Here is a 23152-nt window from a genome sequence, read left to right on the forward strand (position 1 = left end):
GGCCTGTCATGACCGACAAAAAATGCAAATTTTAAAAAGCAAACAACTTAATAAAAATTAATAAATTTGATGAAAATTAAAATTTAGAAATTTGACAAAATTAAGCTTAACATTTTAACAAAGGTTTGAAGCTCGTCAGCCGTCGGGAAGAGAAGTTATCTAATATAATTCTTAAAAAAAAATTATATAGAAAAATCAAGAAAATTCTAAAAAAAAATATGCAAAAATAAAAAATCCGGAATTAAGTACAAAAATGAAAAACACCCAATTTCGAAAATGTACTTGTTTTTTTAAGTACAAAAAATCGAGCCAGATCGGAAACTTTTACCGGATGGGCAACCATCGGTTTTTGCTTAATTGATAAATATTTATCGACAATCGTTGATGATGTGGAATTTACAAATTCAATTGTTGCTTAAAATTAATACGGCGTTTAAAGAAGCACAGCACAATGGACATAACGCAGCACTTTAAGGCGAGTGTTATGACGGTACGTTTGCAGCGTAAGACTGAATTAGCGGCGGCAGCGAAAAACAAGGCACAGGACAAACACCAACAACAACGCTCAACGGCAGCCGCAAAACCCACCGCTGGCACCAACAACAGCAACGACTTTGCCAAGCGGGCAAAGGATGTGTGCAACGACATAACCACACTCCGGAATGTGTTGATAGAGAATCGTACGGCTTATATGCGCATTGGTCAACATCTGAAGAGCGCCACCCATATGACGGATGCTCAGCGGGACTTTATAGATCGAGGCACAGAGAAATTCGTGACATTATGCACACAGCATTTGGCCAATATGCGTCGGGATTACAAGAGCGCCAAACGAAAGCCCCAGGAACGTCAGCATATAGAAGCAGTGATCGATATGCTGATCAGTTATCTGCACAGCGTCGAACAGATCTATTTGGATCAAAAGAAATATCGCGTACAACATGAACTGGAGACATACAGACTGCTTAAACTGGCGGCGGATAAAAAGAAAATTCCAGTGCGTCCGGCAGGTGCCACAAGTGGCAAGCAAATCAAACGTCAGACCAGCAATGACAGCGTTAATAGCAACGAACAGAACACGTCTTTAGAGGATGTAGAGGAGGGTGGTAATGACTGGAACAACGACAGTTGGGCCGACTGGGATGACGAGCAGGACAGCAGCTCCAAGACAGCCACAGAACAAAAGCTGCGTAAACGCAACCGGCGAGGTGAACCAAACAGCACAGATTCCTCGGCGAAAGTGGCACTTGACGAGGACATTCAGAAAACGGAGCTGCAGCAGGAGAATGACGAGGAACCCCTGAGCGCCGAGGATGTGCAGTTGTTTGAGGCCGAAAATGTGCACATTTACAACCTACTGCAAGGCGTCTCCGAGGAAGTCGAGCAGATCGAAAAGAACGTCGTGGACATAGCACAACTACAGGACATATTTACGGAGAAGGTAAGCACAACAAATTCCGGACACTCGAGATCTTCTTTAGTTACTCTCTTCTTGATTAATTTTCCAGGTGGCAATGCAACAACAGAACATTGACCGCATTGTGAGCGCAGTAGTTGGCACCACGGAGAACGTCAAGGATGCCAATGAGCAGATTCGTCAGGCAACGCAACGTAATGCCGGATTGCGTGTCTGGTCATTGTTCTTTTTGTTAGTCATGTCCTTCTCATTGTTATTTCTCGACTGGTACTACGATTAAATCTAAATTGTTTTGTGTAACTTTAAGTGAAAACTCATTACTGTTTGTTATCGTACTAAAACATAATTTGTTTATTAAACTTATTCATATTAGGAAATAAAAAAAAATGGCTTAACAATATAAAACAACTGAAACTTAACAGCGAATTTCTAAATTCTAAATCAATTCATGCTTGCTCTGTGTATTCGATGACAAGACTTAATCCCAACAAAATTGTCTATTTAAAAAAAAAAGATTTGTGCGTAAAAAGTATTTGGATTGTCGAATCCGACAAATATCTTATAATCTATGTAAGCTGACTGATTTACAATTGTTTTATTCAATATATAATTATTTATAATCGTTCATTGCTTTATGATATTCAATTAATGAATAAATTACAGCTAAACTTAAGTTTTCTAAGTATTACAGCAGTACTTTTAAGTAATTATGTGTATTTTTGAGTGTCTCAATAGGTGAGTGCAGCTTAAATCTTAATTTGTGCATTCAATACAGTCGCAACAGTTTTCATGTGCTGAATTTTCTCTCTCTGTGTGTCGGAAAATGGAAGCCAACGCTACGTATAGCAATTGGAATCGGAAGATGTCATCCCTGGGTAGTTGTAAATTATATAATAAAGCGGCGCTAATTGTTATGGCGCATCAATAATCATTTCCAGCGATTGTGCCACGCTGCTCTCCACCATCTCCACGGATCCGGGGCATTCTTCATTGATGTTTCCATTGCAGTGGCTCAGCGGCGTCATTGGCAGGAATTCCTCGTTTGTTCCGGGCGTTGCGGGACTCTCCGTTTTAATGGGCATCGGTGCAGTTGATTTATCATTTAGGAATACACCCAACGGCAAATGAGTGTTCATATGAGCTGCATATAAATGCAAATAAATAAATTAATTGATATCATTTAATATGTATTGTATTTTAAACAGTTTTGAAATTATAAAGCTGGTGCAAGTGTTATGCATGCAATAAACATGCAGACAGGCTTCCATTCAATTCAATTTAAATCTAAAATTAATTAATACTAGCATTTAACTACATATGGACACTACTTAAGATTACAGTTGGGCTCGATCTTTACCGCGAAAGCTCGTAAAATGTAGAAACGTTCGTGGACAGTGTTCGCATTTGTAAAACAGTTCACTGTTGTGGGTGCGTCGATGTTTTCGAAAATCTTTGATATGTGCGAAACACTTGTCGCATTCTTCGCACTGGAAACCGCGCTCTGTAAAAAGACAATTTGTTCGCGTTGTATCTTGAATATGTTAAGCTCTTAACATGGAGACAACAGCAAGTTAACAGTGAAACAAATTGTGTTGCAAGTTGGAGAGGTGGTGCACTTTAGTTTTCTAATTTGCTAGGGGTTTTGTTTGATTTTTAAGGTTAACCACAAAACACTCGGGGGACCTAACGAACGAACACTAATAACGACATGTGTTTTAAAGACAAACTTTCACTAAATCAGCGGTGAGCACGCCTTTGATTCTGCTGCTCCCAGTGCTATTTACTATGATTTAGTAAGTGGCGACAGAGAGACATACTCGGGCAAACATGTGCCGATCTCGAGTGAGCTTACAAAAAACAGAATACATGCAGTATTGGCGCCACCCAGACGCACAAGCAATGTTTCGCAATCCGGCAACTTTTTTATAATTATTGATCGTACATTTGGATTGACCCATGACTCGAATGGTACTTTTTGTTGTAGATGTTGTTGTAGTGCTTCTGTTTAAAACACAATGCCCACCGCTGATCTAAATAATTAGTTTTTTTCAACAAATATCTAGAGTCTAGACATTATAATCCAATTTACATTTGATAGCAATTCATCAATCAAACAATGCAACGATCGAGATTGAGGTAATTTACATATTTGTTACACTTAACAATAATCAAATACACATTTTTATTACTTTTATTTCTAGTTGATTATTATTATATACTACTTAATCTATGTTAATCCCTTTTTGTCATTCTCAAAATGCTATTAGATTTCAATAAAAATGTACTCTTATTGTTTAATAGGCTATTTCCACAACCACTCACATTTGCCACATTTGCTCACATTTGAATGTGGCGCATTTTTGGCTTTCCCCGACCAAATGTGAAACTGTTAAGACATTTGATATTCACCCAAAGCAAATCAGCTGTTCGGTTTCTGTGCATAAATTATAAAAAGCCGACAATAACCACATTTCAATATTTATTTTGATATTATAATTGGCTCAAATTTAATGCCTACCGTTTTTATTAAAGAAAAATGCTGGTTAAGGTGATAATTGCTTTTTTTTTTTCTTTAGTTTGTCAATAAAAATCGGGCGTTCGATTAAAAAATACTGAAATTCGTTGGGACGAATGGCAAATATTAACATTCATTATGAATGAGTCAAAATGATCATTCGGAATTTGTACTAAAATGAATTCCACATTCGTACCGAATGATGAAATGGCGTCAAATGTGCCAAATGTGCTGTCGTGGAAATAGCCTATAAATTATATATATTACTAGACTACTTTTAGATGCAATAAAAGCAGCTATTGGTTAGTTTAAGCGATATCGTTTCAAGCTGTGCTCTGCGAGGGTTGCTCGGTACATACTAAAAATGACTGTCGAACGACAGCAAATATATATCTTTTACCTTTCGAGCAAACCATTACGGTTGTGTAAACTGTTGGCACAACAACAACAAAGATTATGTTTGGGGTTAATTAGTTAGAAATGTACAAGCTACATAAACATTATGGATAAACTATGGTAACTATTGATGTATGTGATTATTTGTATAATTGTTACTAAATAATAAAGCTTAGCTAGCATCCAACCGGCACCCGGTTAGCAACCGCATCCGCATGCGTGCGAGCACCCAAAAACTTACCACCATGAAATTTAATGTGCGTCTTCAAGGCGCTCTCCGTACCAAATTGTTTACCACACTCATCGCAGGTATGCGGCTTGATCAGCTCGTGTACGGTGAACTTGTGCATTGCCAGCTGCTTAAATTCCGGGAATCGCACCCAACACTCATTGCACTCATATGGCCTGCCCTTTGGTTCGTGCGATTTCATATGATTATCCATATCGGTGCGTTTCCTATAGCCACGCTTACAGATTGAACAAACCCACGGCATGGTGGTCTGCGAATCATGGGCCAACTGTTGATGCTTCCGCAGTGCAATGATATTCGTGAATCTCTTGTCGCACAGAACACATTGATGGCTACCACGAAGTTTACTCATTTGCAGAGTCGCTGTCGCACTCGTTTCCATAGTCGATGATGATGGCGATGATGAGGGGGACGGAGATGCTGCTGTCATAAGCATTGTTGATGTTGTTGTAGCTGTTGCAGCAGCTGCTGTTGTTGCTGTTGTAGGAATAGGTGTAGTGTTGCCACTGGCTGTGCAACGTTTGCGAAATTGTCGCAATGTTGCAGTTGTCGAGTCCGGCTCCGATTGCTCCGGCGATGGCAACGTTATGTGCGGCGTTGCTTGTGGCTGTGGCGATGGCAACGAGGCAATGGTTGATGGCGGTGTCAACACTGTTGGCGGTGTCGGCAAATTACTCAACTCCTCGTAGTTCTGTCCAATCCTGCGATGATGATGTCCAATTGGAGACGAACCTGCAGTAGAAGTAAACAAAGGAAAATCTGTATGTTAGCGAGTGTTGTGGCAACAATTGTATTTGTACTTACTACAGTCCTCACAGTCCGGGCAACAAAGTATGCGCGTCCTGCGTGTCTGCATTGTGCTTTTTAGCGATTCAACAGCTGCGCATGCGCAGGAAAATTCAATTAAAAAGAGGGTGAAATAGGAAATTAGTGAAACGAAATTGAAGTATTAATTGTTTCGTTCAGTAATATATAGCTTATTAATTCGGAATGAGGACAGATCAACAAGTTATCTATTAAATCTCTAAAACTTTTGACGAGATTTGCTTTTAAAACTGGTGCAGATTATTTAAATGGACTAATTGCATATTATATGTTCAATATACTGAAGTATTAATTGTTTCGTTTAGTAAAACATAGTTTATTAATTCGAAATGAGGTCAGATCAACAAGTTCTCTACCAAATCTCTAAAACTTTTGACGAGAATTGTTTTTTAAAACTGGTGCAGATTATGTTAAAGGATTAACTGAATGAGTGAAATATATGTTCAACGTACTGCAATCTTTCTATAACATTTTCACTCTATTCGAGAACATTGTAAGAAAAAAGTTGGTTGTATAAACAAAATATTTTTGACATCTTTTTTCAGTCACAAAAATCAAATTTCAACGAAATTATTAGTAATTTGAATAGAATTTTTACAAAATATAATAATTTAAAATGTATGTTTTGTATTTTTATTCAATTTAACTATGAACTTTATTTCACGTTCAAAAGCAACCAAAGTTAGTTTTAAGATCGACGACAGTTTTTGTAGTTTTTAGAATTTTGTAGAGTCTGTAACAGTAGTTTGATAAATAGCTTAGATAAACAGAAAAGAACAAGATCTAGTGTTACTAGTTGAACAGAAAACCACAAATTCCAAGATTTACTAGTGCGTTTGATGAACTAACTCCTCTGTTCTCATTAAAAAGACTTAGAATTAAAAAAGAATCTACCTTAGTAAAACATAGAAAGTACTACAAATATTAGAGTTGGGTTTTTTATTTTCAATCTGCTGATTAAGTTCATTCGTTCATTTTTGATTCGTAAACAAATTCAGTCATTTAGTTCACTTATTCTGTTGGTCAGTTGGTCATGAACTATGAACGATGAAGATTTCTATTCAGTTGTCATAAACTAAAAACGATGAAGGTTTCTATTCAGTTGTCATGATTTAAAAACGATTATATTTTCTATTATTTTTTGTCATTAATTATGAACGATAAACGATTCTATTCAGTTGGTCATGAACGATAAAAGATGATTAGGCCATTCTGATCAGAAGTTTATAAACGATAAGCGATGTGTATAAGTTAGTACTGTTTCTTAAACAAGGCAGCAAACCGGTTCTGAACCGAGCAGCCTGAACCGGATCATTAACCGAACCCTTAAAATTATTTACTTTTCGAACCCGAACCTAAACCGAACCGCTTTCTAAATTAAAGGTTCGAAAATAAAAATTATTACATAAATTTTATGGTTTTCTAATATTACGCAATTGTTTGAGACTTCGGATTACAATAAGTCATATTTAAGTCTCCAAATAAATTTAAATTGTAATAAAAATTTGATTTCTTAAAAAAAAAAATGTTATGTATTCAAAATGAAGAGAAAAAAGTATGATAATAAAAATATTTTTTTAAATTTAAAATTGAGTATATAAACCAATTCGGGAACCGATTCGATGTCTTGCTCTATGGCTCGAACCGCCTAACCGAACCTTTAACAAAATTTTGAAGGTTTGCAGCCTTGTTCTTAATAGAGAAATGTGAAATGCATTTTAAGTTTTTAATTAGAATAGATGGCAAATGAATATTAGTTTCAGGAATTAATTTTATTGAAATTGAAAAGAGTTTGAGTAACCATTTTTAAATAAAAAGTATAATACATCAAATTGATATATTTACGTATACAAATTAACGAGTTAACAAAAAAATAAAACTTAAGGAATCATTATTATTTTCATAACGATTACCGTTTAAGTTTTAAAGTAAAGCTCAAAGTTAATCGTTATTTTGAGAGTAAATTAGTAGAAATTAAAAATAATGATGTAACTTTTCACTTACTTTGCAGCTGCGACGATGCTTGTAGCAGTGACTGTGGCTGATGTTGTTGTTGTAACTGCTGCTGCTCCTTAGTGGCAATTTGGAGTTGCACCTCCTCCAGACGCACAGCATCAGTTGCCGCTGCCGTGTCCGTGGCGAGTGGCATGTGGAATCGCTGCAAATGCAAGTCGAGAGCACGCTGAGCGGGAAACATTTGTGAGCATTGGCCGCAATGGAATTGCTGCACCACATGATGGCTGAGGATGTGCTGATTGCGTTTGCTGCGACCGGCAAATGCCTGCGGGCAGTGCGGACAGGTGAAGGGCGCCACGGCCGGATGCAGCTCAATGATGTGGCGACTGTATTCCAAGCTGCTGGAGAAGCGCGGTCCATTCTGACAGAAGCGGCACTTTAACATGGGCGGTCTGCCTCGGGTGGGCGGAGCCACAGCTGCTGGTAAACCTAATACTGCATGATTTTGTACTTGTTGTTGTTGTTGTTTCGAACGTTGTTGCTGCTGCTGCTGTTGTTGTTTTGGTGTAGGTAATTGTTGGTGTTGTTGTGGCTGGTACGCATGCATTTCATTGCCAATTTGTGGAGCATACGTGATGTGCAATGGCGCCTGCTGTGGATTACTGGCAGAAGCCACCGGCTGTTGCATCTCTGGTTGCTGTATGAGTATCATAATAGGTTGCTGCTGCTGTTGCTGCTGCTGTTGTTGTTGTTGCTGTTGTTGCTCCAACACGTAATTGTCATTGTTGTCTAGTAGAGCATAGGTATCCCCTGTGAGATTACTGCTTGGCTGCTGGTACAGATCACTGGCGTTGATGTAGTACGTGGTTGTTGTTGTCGCCGGGCTGTTCTCCAAGTTGCCATTCAAACCGGCAACGGGCATTGTCTTGATGGACTCCAAACCACCCACCGTTGACCATTGCAAATGTGTCGTCTGCTGGGCTGTCGTTTGTGCCTGCCACAATGTCTCTTGTGGCGACATTTGGATGAGTTTCACCTTGCTGGAGCTGTTGCCAGTGGCAGTGGGAGCAACAGGTGTTGCTGCCGGCGCTGCTGGATAAAGTGCATCGTAGCTGACAGTCTCTGGTTGCAACTGCAACTGCAACTGTTGCTGCTGTTGATTGTTGCTGTTGCTGCTGCTGCTGCTGCCACTGCTAGCTGGCTGCAAATCATTGAGCAACTGCGTCAACTCCAGCTGCAGACTCTGCTGTGCCGCCATCGACTCGGGAGACGCTTCAATATTCTCAAAACAGGGCATATCATTTTGAAAGCCAATCAGCTCATTGCTAAAGCTGCTGCTATCAAACACCTGTTGTTGTTGCTGCTGCTGTTGTTGTTGCTGCTGCTGCTGCACCACATCTGTCTCATAGAGATTGGTCGTTGGTATGCTATTCGCAGGCGTTGCCAGCGTCGTCTCCGACTCCGTTTCCGGTTCGTTGAGTGGTGCATAATCGGCGGGCGTAAGGAATTCATCAATGGGCGTACAGACGGGCGTATAGAGATGCTGATCCTGCATCTCATTGAGTATGCCATGCAGTGTGCTCTCCACATCGTTCATTTCCACCTGCATCTGCTGTTTGGCCTCTTGCAGCTCCAGTTCATGTGGCGTCGTCGCCGTCACCGTCTGCAGTTTCAATGTCTTCTCGCAGTGCTTCTCAAATTCGGCCAGGAAATCCATAGAGTTTGCAGTTGAACGTGGCAATTGCACCTCATCGTGCTGCTCATCCGGCAATTTCACCAGCCGTTCTAGTGACACCATATTCTCGTCATCCATTGGCTTCTCTTCTCCACTTCCGCCTGGTTCTGCTTCAATTTCTTTGATCTCGAGTGCCACAGCAGAATTGAAGCTATCTGCTGTAGCACTCTGGCAAAAATTCTCGTCGTTTGCATTGTTATTCACATCGTCCTCATCTTTGGCCTCTGATTCAGCTTCACCTTCACCTGCTCCAGGATTGCAGAGTTTACGCTGCAGTTCATCATCGAGAGCGTCAAGTGGTATGCTCACAATTAGCTCGGAATTCTGCTGATCATCATTTGCCAAACTGACTTCCACTTCCACTACGCAGTCTGGGGATGTCACTCCAGGTGTCATCTGTCGATTGAGCTCCGTGGATGACGTCAATTCTTCAAATTGCACTGGATTATCCACTGACAACTGTCCATTCGATATGGACACAGTTGTTTCGATCGATTTATCTACCTGATGTTGATTCGCTGCGATTGTTTCCTGATCTACAGACTTGGTTTCCTCCTGTAATCCATTGTCCAGCTTAGAAGGATGCACTGCATCGCTTAAGTTTTCCGTCTTGGACATTTCCGACTCCTTTTCCGCGTCGTTCGTTGTTGTCTTTTCACTTGGCGTATTGTCATCATCTGTTGCCCTTGATGAACTTCCATTTAAAGTGGTTTCTGAGGTTTCATCCGTGCTGCTGGACGGCGCCTCCTCTGTTTTGGTTTCCAACTTGTTCGGTGCTTCATCGGATTGTTTCGTTGGTTCGCTGGTGTATTTGGGCAACTCTTGTTCGGGTATTTTTGGATCTATAGCCAACTTCGGTTCCTTTTCCGGCGTCTTTTTTAAGACGCGCCTCGGACGCCTAGCCGGTCCGTAACTGAGCGTTGGACGTGCCCGTCGCCCACGGCGGAGAACGATGTGGGATTTGTTTTGGTTGTTGGCCGAGTGTTTGGGTGGAAATCGGAGTTTGGCATTTGAAACTGGTGTCGTTTGACCTTCAAGGGTGGACACTGTTGTTGAGGAGGAATTCTCATCGCTGCCAAAGCCACGACATAGATTTACGGATATATCGCTAAGGTGCTCCGGTGACGTTTGACCCGACGGTGAGGATGAAGATGGGGATAAGGATGTCGATACTGTGCTCTTTGCAGAATTCTGCTGTGTCTCAACCTGTGTGATCTCGTCCGGCGTGTTCCGGCTATCTGTGGTGTAGGCGCAGCTTGTCGAGCTTGAGGACCAGGTTTCAGAAAGCTGCTTCCGAGCTGCCTTCGTTTTCCAAGGCTCGTGAGTCCTCTTGTTGGGGGATCTCTCCCTAGTTTTGGTCTGCTCTGTCGAGCTTCTCGATGTCGTTGTTGTTGTCTCCGTTTCAGTTTCAGTCTCAATTTCAATTTTGTTGGCTGGCAGAGATGCACCTCGCAGTTGGAGACGCCTTAATTTGGCTGCTGGCGGATGCTCTGCCTCATCAGTCTGAGCTTCTTTTAGTTCCATATCCGGCTGAACAGATTTCAGTCGACGCCTGCGTTCCAATTGTGATTCCGGCAAATGCATGTAATCCGCCTCCTTCTCATCCGGCTCATTTGGCAGCTCTTGTTGTTCCTGCTGTTTGTCGGGTCGACGCCGTGCCTTCCGCTCGGCAATGTCCTGGGCGACCTCGTGGAGTCGCTGCTGGACGCGCACACAACGCCGTCGAAACTTTGCCACCATTATAAACTGCGCCTTGCATTGCCGACAAATCTCCTGTGGCAATCCGTCGTTGTATGATATCTGCAATGATAAGCACAGGATACACAAATAAGTTAAGAATTTAAAAAAATTAAAATTAAACAAATAATATTTATGAAATAGAAAATTCTCAGCTATACCATAATTGGACAGGGTGTCGTGGAAAAAAGTTTAAACAACTTATTAATCTCTTTTGATCTGAATAAACAAGATTGTGAAACATTGCTGTTATATTACATTAATTTTTATTTAAGTCGTAGTGTAAATCTTAATTAAAAAATATTTTTTTAAGTTCGTATTAAAAACTTTTTTAAAATTTAAAATTACACTCACACTATAATTAAAAAAATTTACGATTTAGATTTAGGTCAAATATAATATTTTAAATAATTTTTATAAGCAACATTTAAAAAAATATTAGTTAATATTGTTTTAATTTTCAATTTTGGGGTATGTTAAGCAAATTATAATTATAAGTCCTTAAAAATACGTCTTGAAATTAACGTTTTAATTTATAAAAATTGTATACAAGTCAAAATATAAGCGTTAATTTTTTTTTATTTTGAGCAAATAAGTTTATAATTTATATTGTTCATTTCAAAAATTGTAATCGTTATAGTCTCTGGATGACTACAAATTATTCATAAAATCAAATTCAAATTATTTGTTTTTATTTTGATTGCCATTGCCAATTCGTGCGTTAATTTATTGACATTGAAAAAGAGCTAAAATGTCATTTTTGGAAAGTAACCTATATAAAATATGAACTCTTTTCAGAGTCAACATCGTCAGCATACGTATTTTATAGCCATATTCATGTGACACTGAGTAAAAGAGGAGGCAGCCAAGTGGCATAATTGCCACTTGCCGCCGCCACAAAGACATCTTGTGATTTGGAGCAAATAATTTGTCTTTGTTTTCCAAATGACCGATTTCATTAGAGTAGTGGGACAACCAACAATAACCACAAATCGTGTTAATAAATATGACTATAAATGAACCAAGAGCTAATAGAATGATTATATAATAGAGTTGACTAAGATATGGCTAAAAAGCTTAACACTTAATTCGATAGATTGACTTCATTAATTTACTAATTTTTTTTAATAACAGGCAAACGTTTTATTAAACAGACTTTTGATAAGATAAATTGGCAAATTAGAATTTAAAATTATTCTTTAATTGACAAATTAAAATATGAAGTTCGATTTCGTGCTTTAAATTTATTCATTCCAAATTTCTACAATTAATATTTAGCTTTTTTTTAGATTTACATGTCGCAAATCGAAATTCTATTTTTTTATTTTAAAATTCCGTTAAGTAATTTAAGTTCAGTTATTTATCAGATTGATTCGATATTTGAATTTCATTCAATAACGAGTGTTAATGTATTGTGTGTTAGTTGAAGATCTTGTCATTGATTAATAATCACTTGTCATTCGTCGAGGTGACGAAGGCAGATCCACAGGGTCTAGGTGAAAGAAACAAGAAGAGCGACAAATCCGAAAGAGAATATTGATGAGAGTTCAACTTGAAATGCAGAAAAGCAAAATAATAAAAAGTCACGAGAGGCCGAAATACGTGATTCCTACATATACTTGATGCATATAAGGGCACATGAATGATGTACCGTATATATGAACTATATGGTAATTGGCTATAAGAGTCCCCAAATTGGAATAAAACAATATACAACAACATCTGGGATCGTTACTTATGCGTAGGTGTACTCTGTGAAAGAGACGGAAATTGAGAATTTCGAATGCATGAAAAACATCCGAGTCTGCATAGTAAATGAGTCCCCGAGAATTGACAACAGAGATAGATGATATATATGTATATAGATGTAGATAAATATACAAATAGAGAACGAAAACCATGACAAAAGACGAAGAGGAAGCGCCAGAGACGTTGTCAAGTGTAAATTACAGTACAGAAAAAAAGAAATAAGCAAATAAAGTAACGACCGATCAAAGAGGAACGACTGCCCCCAAGTTACATAAAAATAGACATACGTATATATTGTGAGTATACAAGTACTGAATGAACGGAAGAACATCTCGATTCTATAAGGGATCATTTAAGTCTAAGCAAATCAACAAGTAAATATAATATATATACTCATGTAAACAGATCAACTTGTTAATACATTTACGACACTAAAAACACCTCAATTAGCAGCAAATACGTAGTTTCCCCACAGTGCCAAGATTTTTTATATGTCATCAGCATGCAGTCAAGTAAACTATAAAACTCGAGAAATTATCAACTAACTTAGCGTAATTCCATAGTTTGAATACACTCTCATAATGATCGTAATAAAGGTTGGTATGTGATACATTTTAAGAGGTTCAACAATATGACAAGCCTTCCCATATTAGCTTGTTATAAAATAAATTAGATCTATAATATTGTTTAAGGAATGTATAATTTTTAACGTTTTATATTTTTGTAGGCACTTAAGCTTTGTATTTTTAAGAACTTTTTATTTTTTTTTATGTATTTATAAAATTAGTTTTTACTGTAAGAATTCTGGCATCACTGTAAATAGTAAGAATTATTTTCCCACAATTATTAAGCTTTCGACCAATTATTCAATATCATAAATGCTACATTTCAACCCACAGTTACATTCTTTACTACCCAAGCCAAATACAGGGTATGGGCAAAAATATTTTCACAGGGGGAAAGTTTGTCACAATATCATAGTTATTTAACTATATTAGTCATAGATAATTATAAAAAAATTTCTGGAATTGTTTAGATAAACACGTAAAGTTCATTGCGAATTTGTCATCATAATGTAACCGAAAATTCAGTTAAATATTAAGCCTTAGCCTTAACCTTATATAAATCAGACAAAACTTGCCAATTAACTGAAAGCCACCACAAAATGATGAGTGGAGTCACAAATTTGCATACTAATCATATATGCTATATGATAATATATAGGTTGATGCAAAAAGATAAAGAAATCATGAGAAAGAGAAAGCATTTATCATATTGAGCAAGCTGATATTTAAAAATTAATAATTCAATAACTTTTGAACACAAAAATTATGTAAAACTCGCATGTGTCTTCATTTTATAAACATACGTTTAAGATGTGATTTGAATTGGACTAAAAGTGAAAACACGTTTTAGGAGATGAGGATCTACGTTAAGTTAAATTAAATTAATCTTGAGCAGTTCAAAATATCGTGTAGTACATTTTCCGCTATATTTTCCACTTATTTTTCCCTAGGTGAACAATAAACACAAAACTGATGTTAATTTGTTTGAAAAACTGCGCAGTAATAAAGAAAATTGCATACAATGGAAATCAATTTTACAGCTAAGCTAAACTCACGGCAGACCATCGTCCGGAGTCGTAGCTACCGCCGGAATTGGACAAAAATTAATAACTGAAATGTTGTGAAAGCAGAAATTGGCCATAAATAAAGCCCGGCAACACGATAAGATACAAAAGGTATAGCAGAAACAAAAAGAAATAAAGATAGAAGCTATGCTCGTGTTTACCAGATAATAAATCGCTTGTATGTAAACATAAATTTACATTTTTGATGATAATTCCCATTGCAATGGAAATTCAAGTGGAAGCATAAGTCAACAGCAACAGCTCAAAAATTGAGACCCAAAAAAGCCAAAAACCAAAAGAGGGGGATGTAACAAGCAAGAAAATGCTTAACTAATTAACAGCTGTGCGGGGGTTGAATTTGGGATTCATTTGTAGCACAAATTGCGACTCTAATGTAGCCATAAAAAAGCCACAGCAGACAGCAGCGACACCAAATTGTAATCAGACTGCACATGCCCCCAAAAAACAGAACAAGATGGAAAGAGACAGCGCCACTTAATAAATCATAGCTAATAGAAGGCAGAAGGCACTGAGAGATGGCACGAGAGGAGGCGCGGAAACAGCAAATTAGATAGACAACCTCTCGGCCCCTTTGTCACTCGACACTCTCTGGAAAAAACTCCAACATCACCGCACAGTGTGAAACAGTGATGCCAACTAATCGTGATGCCAGAATATTAAACAACAAATTATAGTTTTTTTTGTACTCCAGACTTAATTTTTTGAATTGTTACATTTGAACTTAATTATAAATTAATTCTTAAAAGCTTTCCTGTTTTATTTGTTGAAACAGGTTAAAAATTATTTGCCTGATTTTATCAGTTTTAGAATTTATTAAAAATGATATTCGCATTTGGAGTTTTTGGTATTTTTTGTAACTAAAGGACTTTAAAATATTGAGCACATCTATCCGTAAAAAGGCTAAATGGACATCACTTGTGTGAAAAGCAATTCCACAAGGCCAACGGTGAGTGGTTAGCTCTTTGTCAGCCAACCAAAGCATTAGAGGCAGGCAGGCGGCGATGAAAATGGAATTTCCGATACAGTTCGTGTACGGTTCGGTTACAATTCGGATTCGCAACGCCATTTTGCGAATGATAAACAAAATACAAGCCAAGTAGACAGACAGACAAACAAACAAACAACAATCCACTTGTGAAACTTGTTAGCTTTGACAATTTAACTTAATTGCAGTGGAAGGACGATTGGACGGATAGACGTGTTGGAAAAAAGATAAACACAAAAAGGATGCTGTTATCTCATTCACATAGTCTCCCTGTCTCTTTTACCCTCCAACGTGTGTGTGTGTGTGTGTGTGCGTGCTAATAGGCGGAGCAATAAAAACCACAGTGCGAAACGTCCGAGCAGTCGGGAAATCGAAGGGAGGTGGGAGGATATCCCACCGTTAACATGACGGAGCGGGATTATGTGTGTGTTTGGATGCTCTACAATTAATTGCAATAAGCATATCAGACAATGTGGGAAAAGGTAAAAAATGCAAAATTCAACGAACTAGTTTAAATAAATTATAAATTAAATAGCACAAACGAAATCAAATGAATTTAAAATTTAAAAGGAAGAAACTAAAATGACTTATAAAACATAAAATAAAGCGAACCAACTCAAATGAGAAACAAATACATTTAAGTAATGACAAGTATTTTAACGGATCAGTAAAATATTAAAATATTAGCGAGCTTTTTCAAATTTTAATATCATGGCGTCAAGAGCAATAAAAAATAATTTTAAAAATAAAATTTTAGCAGGAAATAGAAAATAATTATATAAACAAAAACAAAACGTACATAGTATACAAACAAAACGAGAATTTGTTGTGTACATTTAAATTGGAGATTTTCCATACGCATAGATATATTTTGTGTTTTACACATGCAAAGTTAACGAACATTATGTCTTTGGGTCGGTAAACTACCGACAGTTTGCCGCTGTAATTATAATTCTATGAATTTTGATAAGAAATTGATTTTAGCTAGAAAAATTCAATGAGTTTCAAAGAATCTGTGATTCAACAGTGGCGCATACACATAATCTAATACAAAGAAATATGGACCTTGAACTTCAACAATTCGCAAAAAGTTATTTTCAAGTAGAAATCGTGTTTACATTTCTGTATGATACCCCTTTATATAAATTAGTAAACTACATTATAACTTTTTGTTGAATTAAGTTTTAAGTTCGTAAGAAATATATATTGATCATTTGTATAAAGTAAGTAAGTTTGATGAATGCAAAAAGTTGAAATCATGTATCATATCCCCGTTGATTATAAATTGATGCCAGTTTAACTTATTACTATGTGATCTGACTCCCAGTTTTATTATATCTTTCCTATTGACAAATTCGCCCAATAGAAAGAATCCGCAATGGACCGAGCCGTACCGAGCATTAGAAGAAACCTTTCTACTTAATTTGATTGGAATATGCGCAGGAGGTCGGTCGGATGTACGGACAGAAGGACAGATAAACGGATGTTGGGCATGGTCACGCGGTGTGCGTCAGTGGGGGATTAGCACGCAACAAAAGTAAACACCAAGGGGGGATTTATGCGTTAGCCTCCTCTTCCCGATCCCTAAGTAGTAGTCTGTCAGCTGTCTGGATGCGCTTTGGTTGGCTGATTGTTTCAGAAGCTTGGCCTGGGTGAGACTGGATGAGATGGGTGCTCTGCAAAATGTCAAAAGCGGTGAAAAATGAAGCAACACGGCTTTGATGTTGTCCTGGGGCTGCTGTTGCTGCCACCAGCTCTCTCTCTCTCTCTCTCTTTCACTCTCTTATGTCCTTTGGGCTGACGGAGGCGGAGGGAGAGCGGCGAGGGGTTGGGCAACCCTTGGCAGCATTGGCATTAATTTTTCATTGGCGTGTGCCAGGACAGACGCTGTTGCCGGTAGCATCAGCACCAGCACCAGATCCGACAGCTGGGATAAATCCATAAAACAATTTGAGAAATTAAACAATCAAAAGGCGTTAAGTGTTACTGACTTTTGTGTGGATTGTTGTTGGAGGGGTTTGTTTGTGTTGTGTTCTTGTTCTTGTGAAGCAGCTGCCTGATGTTGTTGCCTTTGTTTGTTTACTTGATTAACCCATAACATAGTAGCAGACAGAAAAGTCATCCCCTGAATCTTGTCACACATCATAACGTACGCTTACTTAGTCAATTATAAATCAAACACATACAAACCTTAGGAGGGATTGTTATACTATAATATAGTTTAATAGATGTCGTAGAAAAGATCGGTAAAAAATCTTAATTCTTGCATGAAGATTTTCTCAAGTTACTTTAATTAAATGATATATTTTTGGGATAACTTAATGTTCCGAAAGGGTATTAAATAGTCTGCATGTAATTTTTATTTTTAAATCTGGCAATCAAGAACTTCGAAACATTCATTGAATTTACTTTTCTCCCACCTAATTTATCTTTATGTGCTTGTAGTCCCCAATTTCTAGTCTGTCGCTATTGCAGTGTTGATTTATATTTGCCAAGCTGTCGCTGATGTTGCTAAACAAATATCTGTAAGGATAGGTTTTTTATGTTTATAACTATTTGCTCAAATATAATTTTTTCAATACATAACAGGGAACAAATTTACATCTATTATACTAGGCAACAGGCCAAATCTGAATTGAACCAAACCAACTTTTTTGGATAGATATGGGGCCCCAAACGATGAAAAAAATTTTTTTTTCTATGCAGTTTTTTTTTAGAATTTTTTAAAATTCGTCTTTTTTTCTTGCCGTTATTTTTAGAGGTGCGCCCACTTTTGTCATCATTACTCGAGAATGCCATAACACACTACCAGATATACAACCTGTGCGATTGGTTGATATATTTCAAGAAATAACACAATTTTTCATAAGCCTTGATTTTCGACCGATCGTTCCTATGGCAACTATATGATATAGTCGACCGATTTGAACCAACTTTGGTCATAATTTTAAAGAATCATATCTTAATGCAGTTTTGTAAAAAAAAATTAAAACCGAAGTACAGAAATTTTGTTGAGTTTTTTCCTTGAATTTTAAAGTAAAAAAAGCTTTAAAAAAAAAGCTTAAAAGAAACAAAATTTTCTTAATTAAAAAATTAATAGCTCTTAAGCAACTGGCTTAAGTCTTAGATTGTGTATGAATTAATTACAGGTATATTCATTAGCTTTCAGGAAAAGCAAAGCTTTTGAAAATCGGGTTTGGCATTCTCGAGTAATAATGGCGCACCTATAAAAAACGGAAAGAAAAAAAAATTCTAAAAAAAAAACTCTGCCATAGAAAAAATAAAATGTTTTACGTCGTTTGGGGCCCCATATCTATCCAAAACAGTGAGTTTGCTTCAATTCACAAGAAAAAAGTCAAAATTTTTTGCCTAGTGTTATTAAAAGTGACAGCTAAAACTCCGAAATACATAACATATGTTATCAACTCTGCAAACCCATCGAGCGCCATGTCAATGTTATGGTAATAACAGCAATGTACGCTGTCAATACAGCTCTTTTATCTGTGAAATTTATATATGTTATGTCTTTACATCTGTTAAATTTTATTTAGCATTTTCTGTCTACACAGTGTCTAACAGTTGAGCAATCACAATTGCTATTGTTTTCATTGTTTATCTTTGTTGGTCATTTTGTCGATTGCAATTTCTAATTAAAATCAACAAATTTGCCGAGGTCCCGTCTTAAAAGATAATTTTATTTTTGGCACATTTTGCATAAACACAAGATAATTCACTGACATGACAGTCGTCTTTTATGTATCCGAAATATTGCAACAAAAGTCATGCGCTGAAATGGGGATTTGGTTTTGTTGGCCAGACACAAGACAAACAAACAAGAAATGTGCTCATATTTAAACATTGTAGATACAGATTCATTGTGAAATGATCAAAATATTTCTTTTGATTTTTTTGTAGATCGCTACAAGATCTTAAATTATATTGCATTTTACAATTAGAGAAAATGTGTGAAATATCAACACGAATATCACGAAAAGATGTGGTTATCAAAATGTGTCATGGCAATACTTACACTTTCTATTGATGCGGTTTTAAACGCCTTTTTGCATCACATTTCAAAATTAGTCAATATTTAATAAGTATACTAAGAAACAATTAATACTATTTATATACCGTAAATACCAGTAGGTAAAAGTGAAAATTGACAACAAATTAAATACCACACGCAATTTTATCGATCGATCGATCCTCTACCATTTCACTTGTTTGTTTAATTAAGTTTTGTTGAGTCCCACATTGAAATTGCTGTCTTTAAGGTAAGAAACGACTAAATTGATGCTAAACAAGTCGCAAAGCAGCTTAAAATGTATCCACCTAAACAAATATAGCCCAAAAGCCATTAGAGTGAAAGTATGTAAACACTAGATGATCGAACTGTTAGTAAACAGACAACATAGCAGCGCAAAGTGGTCCTCTTGGTAATACAAATTTTAAAAAAAAAATATGAAATTTTAATAAAATATATTTATTTTTGTGTAAGTTTTTATTTAAAATATATGTCCAGCATTTTAACTTTTAAAAATTGAATTAATTTGAGATAAAATGAGCAAGATAGCGATTTATTACTTATAAGCCAGCCTTCTTTTGCAGATAATGCAATAATGCAAACTCTTCGAAGATATCGCCATTGACCTTACTACATGATGACACACACGGCAACATACCCAAAAACTACGACGACGTCATTTGCATAATGGAAATGAGTAAAGTCCATAAATACGTTTTTTGTGCTTGGAACGTGTTCGAGTAGTAAATCTGCTTCTTCTTTCTGCACAGACACTGTTAATTCACAAGATGTGCCGTTAGCAGCAACGTTGAGAGTCAGAGACGAAGACAGAGTAGAGAGACTAGATCAAGTTGATTTTAAAGAAACGCTTTCATGGCAGTTTCTCAGTTTAGCCAGTTTTCTGGGTTCAATAAACCATAGATTAGTTTGTTTGTTTTTTGCATTTTTAACTCGTGGACTAAATAAAATTTTTGGTATAACATAATAGGATTTTTGTTCTGAAGATATGTAGAGATATTTGGGTGTTGGCTTAAATATTGGTTGCTAGTTGCGAGTTTTTAAACCCTAATACAAAGTTTGTAAAGTATCTTATTTACATTAATAATTAACCAAAATTCAATTTTTATATTTAGCACATTATGTTACTTTGCACTGCTGCAAATTATTAAGAAAATTATAGAACCGTAGAAAAGAGACAGCAGTTAGTTAAACTCAGTGCTCATAGGACCATTAAATGTGCCAGTAAATGTTGTCGCTTGAGCGAGGACACATAATTATAGCGAAAAAACGCCAGAATTGGAGCAGCAAAGATCTTGGCATGCGCTCAATAAGTTCTTTACCTGGCGTGACAATATAATAAAAGCTGAGAAATTGTTTCCCTAGGTGTCACCATTTGTCATTTAATCGATCCGATATCAAATCTTGTCACGCTATACTCAAGGCAATTGTAGTTATTTAATGACAATTTATTGTACAGTTAATATCAGTAAAAACTTGTATGTTTTCCTTATCAAAATGTTACAGTTTATTTATAACAGCGATTTATATGATTTCACACAGGGCAACTTTACATTCATCTATTGTTCTTGGTATGAGTACTATAAAAAATTTAATACAATAATATGTCCAACGATTTTCCTGATAATTGTAAAAGCAAAGTTGAAAATCGACCTACATATATAGGTAATATCATAAGTGAAAACAATAATTTCATTCATTCAAACAAAAAAATGTTTTGATCAATCAGCCTAAGAAGAAGAAGAAGAGTAAGATAAAATTCTAAATATTTCTGAATAAACTTTTTATAATTTTCATAAGAACTTTATAAACCCTTGTATATTTTATTTACAGGGTCTTAAAATGAATCAATGGAGCTGAACTTATTTGAAACTTACTCGATACAAAATGAATGTAACTTAAACGAACCAAACTAACAAGGTTAGAACTGAAATTAAAAGCCCCTTTCCGCGACACATAGGTTTTTTGTTAATTGTACCACATATTAATGAATTCGTGTTTTTTTGTATTTCCATTATGGAATTGTCAGCTAAAAAAGTACATTCGCATTGAATTTATTGAGCATGGATAAACTCAACTTCTGAACTTTGGGTTTATTGACATACAGCGAATTAACGTTATTTAAGAATGTACAAAAAAATCTTATTTATGCCGTAGTAATCGGGTATAACTCAACGAACGATATTGACACTAAAATGAATGAGTTTGTAATTAAAGCTAGCAAGAATGGCATTTAAATGAACGTACCAAGCTTTACTTGCTTAGAACGATCAAATAAAATAAAGCAATCGAGTAACAAGATTATTAAAAATAAAAATAAAGAACTTTTAATTGAACATTATATAGAACATATGATTAAATTACCAAGCCTATATGAATAAATGGTATATCAAGTATCAGGGGTTAATATTTATAGCTTAGTGGACAACCGTATTTAAAAGTTATTTGCCTTCAAAAAATCTGCTTTTTAATAACACTTAACATGGTAACAAACATGACACAATTGTGGCACGTTTAATCATTTTCAAGTACCCGATAGATGGAATGCACTTGAGGCAATTGTTATTGCTGATATCAGACATGACTCCGAGGGAGGAGTCCCGTTAACAATAGTACCCGCTGTTCGATTGGGGTTGCTCATAGCTCTAATGCGGTGTGGAATGATTACGTAGTATTAGCGCCAAATTGAGTTGAGTTTTCCTATTGGAAGTTGAGAGATAAACAACAAGATATGCCAGGCGTGAGAGGTGCTAAATCATATTAGCATACAATACTTTTAATTAAAATATAATCAAATTCAATTTGAATGGTAAGCGGAACACAAAGAGCAGGTAGGGGCAGTTGACCGTGTTTGTAGTATTTCAATGTTATCTGTGGATACGTTCCTTGAGTTTACCCATTGTCGTCGATGCGTGGTTGTCGCCATCAGTCATAAATGTGGCTCAAATTGTGACATTAGTTCAGCTTAGCGGGTGCCAATGGCACATTAACTGCTCTTGAGTGTATGTTTGTGTGTCGGTAAACGTTGGTTTCTTTTTGTTTTTAATTGAAAGTTATGTCACTTTAAACATGTCCAGCTGTTTTGTGGCAGACTCTCTGACATCATGGCAACGATAAAGCAACAACAAAAACAACAACAACAACAACAACAACTCTGCCTTGGCATATTTAATTGTTTCTGTAATTTAGTTGCAGGCATAACAATTTAATTAAGATGCGCCACATTTGATAGTGCGGTGCGGGTTGCCTCAATGTGGCAGTGAAACATCATTCGCAGACTGCCAGCATATTCAAATTTCACAGTGTCTTCAGTTGGCCATCTCCGACTTTGGCGCCTTGTTTATTTGGCAACTTTTACGACAACATCTTTTCAAAATGGTTGACAGCTATCACTACTGTCTATAGGCTTATCTGTAATCTACGTTATAAAGGAATGTTGAAAAAACATGCATTGAATGTTTCAACCTCTTACCTAAAAACTTTTGTAATAGGCTAAAGGTTTAAGAAATATGTTCGTCGCAAAAAACATTGAAATTAAAGCCGAGTAAAGAATGTTTTAACGCAAAATGAACCATGATCCAATTGACATTCCACTTGGAAATCGCTCAAGTTTTTTTTTTGAAGTTATGAGAGTTCAAGGCAACAAAAAAGCTTGGTAATAATGAATTTATTTAGAAAACATCTAAGTATCAGTAATAAAGAAAATTTAGATGCAGAACCAATTAAGGGGTCAAACAATTATCTAATAGTCATTGTTCATGGAAATCTTTTAAGTTAAGCCCAAGCTATGCGAGTTTGAAATTAAAAAATTTTAAAACAAGGTGAACGTCATCAAAATAATGGAATTTTACAAATAAATTTAAATATGGAACTCAGTTAAGTTTTGCTTAAATT

General features: G+C 36.4%; 2 protein-coding genes across 2 annotated transcripts in view; one reads left to right on the forward strand and one right to left on the reverse strand.

Moving 5' to 3' along the window:
- The first annotated feature begins 376 nt into the window (after nt 1-376).
- On the forward strand, nt 377-2207 carry LOC117792961 (syntaxin-18). Its single transcript, XM_034633305.1, has 2 exons — nt 377-1441; nt 1509-2207. The coding sequence occupies exons 1-2, from the start codon at nt 452-454 to the stop codon at nt 1695-1697; spliced, it is 1179 nt and encodes a 392-aa protein (XP_034489196.1). The 5' UTR covers nt 377-451; the 3' UTR covers nt 1698-2207.
- Nucleotides 2208-2227: 20 nt separating this feature from the next.
- The window catches only part of LOC117792253, a 31376-nt gene continuing 10451 nt past the window's right edge, over nt 2228-23152 (reverse strand). The window contains exons 3-7 of the mRNA XM_034632311.1: nt 7408-10894; nt 5383-5457; nt 4570-5310; nt 2775-2918; nt 2228-2558 (exon numbers count right to left, since the gene is read on the reverse strand). Of these exons, the coding sequence (XP_034488202.1) occupies nt 2329-2558; nt 2775-2918; nt 4570-5310; nt 5383-5457; nt 7408-10894 (4677 nt within the window). The 3' untranslated portion in view covers nt 2228-2328. The remainder of the gene's footprint in view (nt 2559-2774; nt 2919-4569; nt 5311-5382; nt 5458-7407; nt 10895-23152) is intronic.

The sequence above is a fragment of the Drosophila innubila genome (genome assembly GCF_004354385.1).
Source record: "Drosophila innubila isolate TH190305 chromosome 3R unlocalized genomic scaffold, UK_Dinn_1.0 2_E_3R, whole genome shotgun sequence".
Classification (NCBI taxonomy): domain Eukaryota; kingdom Metazoa; phylum Arthropoda; class Insecta; order Diptera; family Drosophilidae; genus Drosophila; species Drosophila innubila.

Bases quoted from the DNA above. Each gene is read 5' to 3' on its own strand.
- LOC117792961 (XM_034633305.1), top strand. From the start codon at position 452: ATGGACATAACGCAGCACTTTAAGGCGAGTGTTATGACGGTACGTTTG. The intron at 1,442-1,508 runs GTAAGCACAACA...TTAATTTTCCAG, and splicing joins AGGACATATTTACGGAGAAG to GTGGCAATGCAACAACAGAA.